The sequence below is a fragment of the Python bivittatus genome, unplaced genomic scaffold, assembly GCF_059951505.1.
Source record: "Python bivittatus isolate LINGU-HERP-01145 unplaced genomic scaffold, Pbiv_v1 ctg000100_np1212, whole genome shotgun sequence".
In the NCBI taxonomy this organism is placed as follows: Eukaryota; Metazoa; Chordata; class Lepidosauria; order Squamata; family Pythonidae; genus Python; species Python bivittatus.
The window spans coordinates 4,545,091-4,555,242 of NW_028277038.1; the positions used below are offsets into that span (position 1 = coordinate 4,545,091).

General features: G+C 47.3%; 1 protein-coding gene across 1 annotated transcript; it reads left to right on the plus strand.

Annotated features, from left to right (window-relative positions):
• The first annotated feature begins 2,341 nt into the window (after nt 1-2,341).
• Nucleotides 2,342-8,833, plus strand: PUS1 (pseudouridine synthase 1). Its single transcript, XM_088135307.1, has 6 exons — nt 2,342-2,930; nt 3,741-3,956; nt 4,206-4,343; nt 5,222-5,324; nt 6,156-6,853; nt 8,136-8,833. The coding sequence occupies exons 1-6, from the start codon at nt 2,724-2,726 to the stop codon at nt 8,178-8,180; spliced, it is 1,407 nt and encodes a 468-aa protein (XP_087991433.1). The 5' UTR covers nt 2,342-2,723; the 3' UTR covers nt 8,181-8,833.
• Nucleotides 8,834-10,152: the final 1,319 nt, after the last annotated feature.

Genomic DNA, 10,152 nt, shown 5'->3' on the forward strand with positions numbered 1-10,152 from the left:
GCTCTCTCGAAGGAGCACATAATCTCGGTGTCATTCAGTCCATTTTGATCGGAGGTCAGACGTTTTAAGCACACACAATGTAAACATTGCCTAAAGAAAGATGCAAAGATATGGCTTGATAAAATCCGAGGTCGTTTGTTATGGACCTCAAAGAGCCGCTGCACCAAACTTGGCGACGTTGCGGGTGGCAAAATTCTTCTCGTCTGACAAAAGGAAGAGAACATGAAATTTGTCAGAGCAACCTGGGATCAAGAAGAGGCTTCCATGAATGTAATTATAAAGGGAATCGTCTAGCAACAAGCAAACAATGCACGTAACGTGCCAGACTCGCAGGGCAGGTTCATAATTGGTGTCTGATGAAGGCTGAATGACTGAGTTTTACCAACTTGTTGATGGCATAGTGTTACTCATTTATTTATTTATTCAGCAGCCCCCAATCCTCCAACAGTTAAAGTGGCTCTCTGTGACTTACAGTATGTGTGTATATATAGAATGTGTGTGTGTGTGGTGGGGGGGACAATATATAGGCACAATAGGGACAGTGCCTGGGGCCCATGAAAATGTTTCATTTTTTTTTAACTAGAATAAAAATAAAGAAGTTTTCATGCCTTTTAATAAGTATTGATATTCATGCCTTTTCATGAAAGACTGTGATGGAATGGAACTATGAAGGCCGAGCTCAGGGAGATAAACATTTTCTTAGCTCACCAGAACCATGTAGGAGGAACAAGAGGATGAGACTGGCACCTCCCTGAGGAATTCACACTGTTGTGGCTGGAGGACTTTGGGAACTGGGGTTTTAGTCTGGGAAGATTCTTGCTAGAGGATGTAGCTGATAAACATAGCTGGACTGAATTGGCATTGTCTCTTGGAGTTCCTTGGGCTAGGCCTGACAAAGACAGACAAGAACATTTGAACACCCAACCGACGATCTTATTTATAACCTATAGGTGTCGTGTGAAGACTAAATCTAATAACTTTAATGATGCACAATGGACATATTTAATCAGCAGCAACCTATTATTTAATTAATTAATTAATTAATTAATTAATTAATTAAATTTCTCGCCCGCCCATCTCCCCCCGATGGGGGAACTCTGGGCGACTCACAACATTAAAAACATAAATATATATAAATACATAAAATACTACTAAAAAAGGGGAAGGAGAGTCCAAGAAGATGAAAAATCTGAGGCTGAAGACAGGAGGCCTCTATGGGGCTAGCCATCCCCATGCTTGAGGTATTCCCTCCCCACCCCAGGCCAAGTGGCAATATTATTATTACAGAATAATACATACATCATTTACCATTCCCTATGTCTGTCTAAAAATGTGAAGAAACTATTGGAAACCATAGGAAGTATAATTTTTAAGGAGAGAGGGGCCTATGAACGCAAGAACACCCAGGGCCAACAGAAGTCATAATGCAGCCCCATCCCCCCCCCAAAAAACCCTCTTGAAAATGAGGTCCTTGGATGTTCCACTAGATTGAGCCCATGCTATAGAAGCAGCTTTTTGCTAGTTTCGTAAATTCAGTGCCAATTAAAACCAACCCCAGTTGAATCCAGATACTGTACAGTTACAGATGCTGAACGATTTTACGGTTGATGCATAGTAGCCCCCCCAGACTTCTGAAGTTCGGATCCGGTGGCCTTGAAGGAGAGTCCATTCTGGGTTCCCCAATAAGGCAGAAAAGACGGTTGTCCCGCGTCATCTTGGTCTGTCCTTGCCTAACCTGGTCCCTGATGCGATCCGAGTTGCAATCGCAGTCTCCTTGGTAGGAAACAGCCGACGTACCCCCCACCCCACCCCACCCACCAAAAATCTGGGTTCGCCCTTGGTGGTTGATTGCATAAACCGCGGTTAAGCGGGTTTGCCCGCTGCAGGGACGCAGATCCAAAGAAATCCCGGGAGGCTGTGCCAGTCTGCAAACGGGTGCGCGAAAAAATGCAGACGAACTCCGTTTCTGCTTCTCCACCACCCTTTCAAACTGGGCACCCGATTCACCGTCTGCGAGGTTCCCACCGGCCCTGAACCCTGAGCCAGCCAAAGGCCTGGCTTCCCCCAGCACATGCCAGCCCCGGAAGATAACCCGCGGTGCCCGCTTCGCCCGCGCCTCCGATGCCACCGCGGCGCTTCGGTTTTCCGGGTCCGCCGCGCTTCGGGAGGGCGGCTCGCACCGAGGCGGGCCGAATTCGCCCCACCCCGCGGAATTACCCACGGGGCACCCGCCCGCCTGAGCCAGCCGGACGGGCGAGCCAACGGGGGCTGCGCCACCCGCGCCCGTGCCAAGCGCGCAGCAGCGGCGGCGGCGGCGGCGGCGGCGGTTCCGTGCGCCGCAGCGCCTCACCAGGCGCGCGGAAGACCCAGCGGAGGCTGCACTCGCCCCTCTGCAAAGCTCGTTGCCCCTGGGCAAGCTCGGGGGCGCGCAAGGGGCGGGCGCGCAGCGCTGCGGACGACGCCCCGGCGCGCCACCGCGCCCGGGCGGGGCTTCCCATTCAGTTGCCCGGCCAAAACGCGCAGCGCAGCGCCGCGCACGGTCGGCCCTCTTCGCCTGCCGTAGGCCATCCCATCGTTCCTCCCCCTCCCTTCCCCCCCCGGCTCCTGCTCCCGCTCCCACGTGGTCCCGGGTCGGGAAGCGGGGCAGGGCGCACGTCGGAGTGTCCCTCTGGCGGCGCGCGGGTCTCCTGCGCGAGAGGCGGTTTGCTCCAGCGCCCGCTGGAATGAGATGGTTCCTGGGGGGGACAAGGGGGATTTTTTCTCTTTGGGGGGCCGCTGCTGGGGCATGGGGAGGCGCCCCCCGGCGGCGCCCGCGTCCTGGGTCTCTTCGGCAAGCGGCGCCGTGCGGGCTCGGCGGCCGGAGATCCGAGCTGGCTGGTGAGGCCGGCAGGGGAGCCGCGAGTCCGTGGCGCGGCAGCGGAGACCCGAAGGTGCGTGTTCCCGGGACCGTCCTCGGGAGCGGAGGGCCCGCGGTGCAAGGGCGTGCAAGCGCCGGGAGCCGTGCGTCCGTGCAAGAGCGCGGCCTGCTCTTCGGCTCTCAGCCGGGGCGTTTACAGCATCTCCCCACCCCCGGTTTGTTTTAATTTTACTTCCATACGCGAGCCATGCAGAGCCCGCGTTCCCATGGCGCGCGAGCCCTTTGAGCAATTCTTTCTTTCTTTTTTTTTTTTGCAAAAGGACGGCCTGCTTCTCAGCATAAAACAGGGGCATTTACGACATCTCCCCCCCTTCCCGTTAATTTTTGTTTTTATTTCTATAACCAAGCCGTGCAGAGCCCGCGTTCCCATGGCGTGCGAGCCCTTTGAGCAATTCTTTCTCTTTTTTTGCAAAAGGACGGCCTGCTTTTCAGCTCCAAGCAGGGGCATTTGCAGCATTACCCCCCCCCCCCCATTTGTATATAGAAGCAATGCCAGCTTCACAGCTCACAGGCTCCAAGTGGGATGAAGGATCCCAGATCTGGGCTGCAAAACGGCCAGTGGCCATTTGTGGCCACAAAGAAATGGAGAAGCCAAGCTCTTTTCTGCCTTCTAGTGCTAGTCTGGATATTTACATCCCGACCCCCATGTCATGCTTTTAAGTTCAGACTTTTCACTTCTACTGCTGAAGAGTAAAAGAGTAAAACCCAAATGCTTTAAATCCACCCTTCTCTTCCGTGGGTTCTTTCTTTGCACCTTCGCTGTACCTAACAAGCATTGCAACGAAGCGGCAACATTCATCTGGTTGGGCGTGATCTCTTCCAGGGTCTTGCGATGGCCGAGCCGCTGGAAGGTCTGGAAAACAGCCTGGCTAAGAGGCTGAGGGAGGAGGAGGAGCTGAGAAAGCAGGAAGAGAATGGACACGACGCAAAAAGGTTCAAGGACAACGAGGAAGAGGTCAAGGACGAGACGAAGAAGTTCCCGAAGAAGAAAGTGGTGCTGTTGCTGGTGTATTCTGGGAAAGGCTACCATGGAATGCAGGTGAGTGGCTGGCTGTAGTGGCCTGTGGGAAAGACCTGGGGCCAAGTGATGCTGCTGAGGGAACGGTCGGATAAGGGACGGCATAGCCCGCAGCTGCATAATGGACGGGGCAAAAGGCTCAAAAGAGACCCTCCCTAGTTTCTCGGGCTGTAAAGGAGACGGAGGGAGAATTGTACAGAGACCTGCAAGATTCTCTGGGCTCGGGTGAGTAGAAAGCATTCATGTCCCCCCTCTCTGTTCCCCTCCCAGCGCAATGTGAAGAATTCCCAGTACAGGACGATCGAGGATGATTTAGTCTCAGCCCTCATCCGGTCCGGATGCATCCCAGAAAACCACGGGGAAGACATGAAGAAGATGTCGTTTCAGAGATGCGCCAGGACGGATAAGGTCAGGCACCCCTCGGCTGCCTTTGTGCGGGGTGGGTGGGGAGGAATGAGCGACGCATCTCGTAGGCTGCACAGCTTTTAGCAGTCTGGTTGCAGGCGCGTCTCGTAGATAGGAGCGGACTTTGGACACTTTTTTGAAGAGGGAACTTAGTATGATGTGCTTCCTTCACAGGAGTACGAGAATCATCCCGTGGGTTTTCTTCGATTCTATTTTCATCCATCTTCCTTTCCTCTCCCTTCCCTACATGTTTATCCCACCACAATCTAGCAATTCTCAGCAGCTCTCTTGGTGCAAACTTGGAGACTTGAAAGGCAGTCACCGCTGTCCTACAAACATCCAGCAACTTCAGATCTTCTTTTTTTGTTCCTGTTGTTATTCCCCATCAGGAATTTGGGGAGAAGACCTGACGTGGCTTTCTAGGTCACAAGACTAGGGTACCAAATTTTCCTTCACCAAACATGCTGATCCTGAAGCAGGTTATTCCAAATATTTCCTGGATTGCCAAAAGGAGGAGTTTTCAAGGTTCCCAGAACAGTTGGAATAGCTTGGTCGGAGTTGGGATTTTCCATAAGAAAAGGTTTTCCATGCCCCTAAGCATCAGCTCATCTGCTTCCTTGGTGTGAAGCAACCAGTTAAAATGATTGTTTTCCTTTACTTTCTCATCTTTCTAAAACAGTGCACTGAAAGGACTGGGTTTTTTTTCCTGGACTTATTGTTGACATGCGGTATTTTCAAGCCTGTGAATCCTAAACTAAGTTGCAAACTTTCTTTGAAATGTGACTCAGAGGCATGTTTATAAAAAGTGCCAATTCTGTTCAGTTCTTCCCTTCTCTAGACCTTTCCTGATTTTTGTTTGATTTCTTTTTGGGGAAATGCAGGGCGTTTCTGCGGCTGGACAGATAGTTTCCTTGAAAGTCTGGCTGATTGAAGATATTTTACAGAAGATTAATGAGCATCTTCCTTCTCATATAAGAATTTTAGGTAAGGAAATACTAATTAAAACTCTATGATAGACATGGGAGGCGTGAGGATTTCTCGTTTCAGGTAAGGGATCTGGATCCCTATCACCAAAGCTGGTGTAACGGGTGCGAAGTCTTGCACAGCTAAACAAAACAGAAACAAGGAAATGTTTTTCTGCACCAGTGGAACTTGTGAACTTCTGGCCTTAAATATGTTTTTTGTTTTCAGTTAAGGTTGTGCATAGGCAGCCTGGGGCCCTCCAGATATGTAGGATCACAGCTCCCAGGATCTCTTGACACTAGCCATGTATTGTGGGCTAGTGAAGTTTGCAAAGCATGGCACCTGATGGTGCTGGATCACCAGTGCCAATGTAAGGGAGGCTGGGAAAGAAATGGAGAATAGGAATTGAGATTCAGCAGGGCCTCTACCATTTTAGCCTTCTGGAAAGCCATAAAAAGCTGGCTCCCCCCACCCCCAAGAGCTGGGATAGGTGGAAGTATGGCTTGCCAGAGAGTTGTGGATGGCATCAAAGGAGTTTGCTTGCAGCACCAGGCTTTTATTTTTTTGTACAATACTGTTCTTAGGGTTGCGAGCCATCCAGAGTTCTGGTTTGGATGGGCAGCCATGCAAAAATTTTAAATAAAGTATAAACATAACGAAGAGACAGAAGGTGAATCCTTCTAAGAATTCCTCTTGGCTTGGGGTTTAACCCAGAGAAGTATTAAGAACTTCTCTTACTGAGATCTGTGTGGTTCTTGCTTTCTTGATCCCACCCAGCTGTGAGAACATTATAAGGTCAAGATTGACCCAAAGCTGACATTGTCCGAACGTTTTGTCTGTTAAAACAAATAGGGCTCAAAAGGGTGACAGGAAAGTTCAATTCCAAGAACAGGTGTGATGCCCGGACCTATTCGTATATGCTGCCCACGTTCGCCTTTGCACACAAGGATCACGCTCCTCAAGATGAAACATACCGCTTGAGCACAGAGACTCTGGAGGCCGTGAATGACCTCCTGGGTTGCTACAAGGGCACTCACAACTTCCACAACTTCACCTCCCAGAAGGGGCCCAAGGATCCGAGCGCCAAACGTTACATCATGGAAATGTATTGTGAAGAGCCCTTTGTGAGGAACGGCTTGGAGTTGGCAGTGGTGAAAGTGAAAGGACAGAGTTTTATGATGCACCAGATCCGGAAGATGATCGGCTTGGTGATCGCTATCGTGAAGGGCTACGCCACAAAATCCATCATGGAACAGAGCTGGGGAGAGGAGAAGGTGGACATCCCCAAAGCTCCTGGACTGGGCCTGATTTTGGAACGGGTCCACTTTGAGAGCTATAATCAACGTTTTGGGGACGATGGACTCCATGAAGCCCTGGAATGGGCAGAAGAAGAGGAGAAGATCACTGCTTTCAAAGAGCAGCACATCTATCCCACGATTATAAATACAGAGAAAGAAGAAAAGTCCATGATGAACTGGCTGGAAACGCTCTCCAATCATCAGTTCGATTCCACCATGTCGAGGTTACAGGAAGACACTAGAGATTCAAAGGTAAGGGGAAATAATTTGGGGTCCCTTGTTTTCTTCCCCACCCAGCAGAGAGCCCAAGGAGGGACACCACCTTCTAGCCAGAGATTTGAAGTGCTACCTTGGGTCTGCATGGACTGACCCTGAGGAGTATCCCGTCAGCCCTACTAGGTAGACCAGACCAGGAAATCCACTCCACAGGAAGGCTAAAACCACTTGGATGGAGAAGAGCTCTAATGACAGAATCTTACCAATCTGATTATGCTGAACCTCCTCCCCCAACCTTCTTGTAGTTCGGTGAATTAGGGAGGTGTCTGCCAGAGCCACTTCTAAATGTTACCTGCACATTCCAAACTTAAAAAATGCTTCGGCCTCAGGAATGGTTCCTGCTTATCTCCATCAAGGTCAACTTCCTTATTCTCCACATGTCCTACCCATATAGGTCCTCAGTGAGAGGGCCTAAATCAGGAAGACACAAACTGAGGTTCCATTTGGAAGGCCCCAGGAGACGTACTAAAAAGCTGCTAAAATATAAGGACTCCTTGAGTCAATCTGAATGAGTTGGCCACTGCCTTCTCCCAGGACGTTCCTTTGACTTCTCAGACTAATCTAACAACCTTGCGATTTCCTAGTAGACTTCCACCGCAGTCCCAACCACATATGGCCTTGTGTAGCTTTTGTGGTTTAACCAAGCTTAGCTAAGTAGTATCATCTGTTGAACTAAAATTAACTACACTCTATTATACAAAAGTGAAAGCAAATGTGGTGGTGTGTTAGACCAAAACAGACACACCCAATTCAAGTCTCCCCTCAGTCATGGTCACTCCCTGGAGGAATTTGGTTAGTCCCGCTTTCCCAGCCCAAGAACAAGTGTGAGGCAGTGGGGAAGATGCTGGACTAGGAGTGGGGAGACCTGGGTTCCATTCCTCCTTCAGCCATAGAAATCCCTTGGCTGACCTTTGTCCAGTCCCTCTTTCTCAGCCCAAGAACCAGAGTGGTTCAGTGGTGATGGGGCAAGTCTAGGGGTGGGGAGGCTCAGATTCAAGTCCCTCCTCAACCACAGAAGCTCCCTGAGTGATTTGGGGCTAGTTCTTCTTTCTCAGCCCAATCTATTTCACAGATTGTCATTGTGGGGATAACATGACGGGAGGCCCTGATGGAGACTTCCATGAGGTCCTTGAAGAAAGGCAAACTGTAAATCTAAAAAGGAACCAAGGTTGGGACATCCAGCCATGATACTGCAGATTGTAACAGTTGCCTCGTGGGTTTTTTCTTTGGGAAGAATTAAGTGTTTTGTATGTTTCAGTCTGATCCTGAAGGCAGTGATGGATGTGAAGACAACTCGGACTGATGATTTCAGCAGGTGGCCGAACCCAGGAAGACTTCGATACCATTGATTCAAGTCACTATGGCCATGAACTCAAGCTTTTCTCGATGATGATGGATGTTCCTTACTCTCGAAAATGGAGGAACTAGGAAAAGAAGAAGGGCAAAAATGATGTTCTTCATTCTCTCTGCAGTAATGGAATGGGAGACATGCTAGCTAGAACAAACAGTGCTTTAATTATGCTTGATAAAAAAAATAATTTTTTAAAAAAAAGTTGGCTAAATTATGGCATTTTGTTAAAATATGTCAGAGAAAAATAATTATTTATCGGACTCTTATGGATAAGTGCAAGCCATTAAGAATATTGTTCCCTTTTTATTTTTCAAGACAGCCAAAATTAATTGTTCCTTTTTAAAGCTTTCTATGACTATCAGCTCAGCCAAGGAATAAGGACTTCTGTGACTATTTCTTCCTCTTGTAAAAACAATATTTTTTTAAAATCTCTTATTTCCAGTTTCTCATAGACCAAATAATGTGGTTGAAACAAACTTCGTTGGAACACTTGACTTTCATCTCCATTTTTTTAAAAAACTCTCTATTCAAGTTTTTTTTAATGCTCCTTTTGAAAAGAAAAATAAAGGCTTCTTATGGCACGAGGTACAAGGTTTTAAAAAATAATTTGTAGTCCAGGTTGCATACAATGCAGCTGTGATTTTGTTGATCTGGGGGGAGGTCAGGGAACACTCTAAGCATTTTCGAGAAAAAGAAATCAGAATGTAATTGTTTTGCTTAGCAGTTGGCTATATTAAGTTTAGACCAGAACAGAAAGGGAAATGTAAGTTAGCATTCGGTGCAATTGTTTTGATCAGTGTGTGATTTAAAAAAAAAAATTGTTCTCCCTGGACAGATTCTGTGCGATGGCTGTCTCAGTTCCCAAAACCAATTCCCAAAGTGAGAAAGAATTGTCATCAGCTAGTCAGAGCTGGGTCTCAGAAGTTGGTAGGTGGCTAAGGAGAATGGATGGATGGTTGGGAATCCCCTAAAAAAAAAAAAACAGAAGAATAAAAACATTCCCGGAAAATACAAGAACAAATCCAAAACCGCTCAGTTCTGTAGCCACCGAAGTGGTGGGGAATGGAGGTGTGGATGGTTAATAAAATGGAATATTTTAAGAGAGCATGGCATAAAAACTCTTCGGTTCAGGATCCCAAAAATCAGAGTGGCTTTACGTTGAGAAAACAGGCTTTACTTATCAGTAGAGGGAAGTATGGAGTATCTTGACTGGGGGGCATTTTTATTTCCCAGATCTTAAATTGCATTGTTTGTGGAAGTGCAGACTTTTCCTTAGATAGATTTTTTTTTTCATTTCAAAAACGATTATAAAATGCAGCAGCAAAGTGAATGGAGTGGTGGTAAGTGCACCATTGGGAGACTTGAAAGAACAGGTTATGGTATTTTATTTTATTTTATTTCAAATTTATATATAGCCACCCATCTACCAAAAGGAATTTACAGCTAAGCTGATGCGAACAAGATTAAATCAACTTTAACCTGTTCTGTGGATCCTGTTACTATGTGAATATATTTTTATGAGCGAAATGGATGACCGTGGGACAGCCTTACTTATTGATTTATTGATTATTAAATTTGTATGCTGCCCATCTCCCCCAATGGGTGACTCTGGGCGGCTCACAATTAAAAAGCAAAAGCCTATAAATTAAAATACCCCATACATAATTAAATAATCCATTAAAATCCACTATAAAATGAACAAATTGGTGGAAACCTGCTGGAAAATTAATCATCAAGGTTAGTAAAATCTTTCTTTTCTTTGGGGGGCCCTGCAAAGCTTCACAAAAACTAGAGTTTCCATGCAAGAATCAACCTTGTTTGTTAAAAGTTTTAAAATAAAACGTACAGATATATAGATATAGATATATAGATATGAAGCTTCATTTGAAAAGCAATGCGGTTCACAGTCCAGCGCATTTTTAAA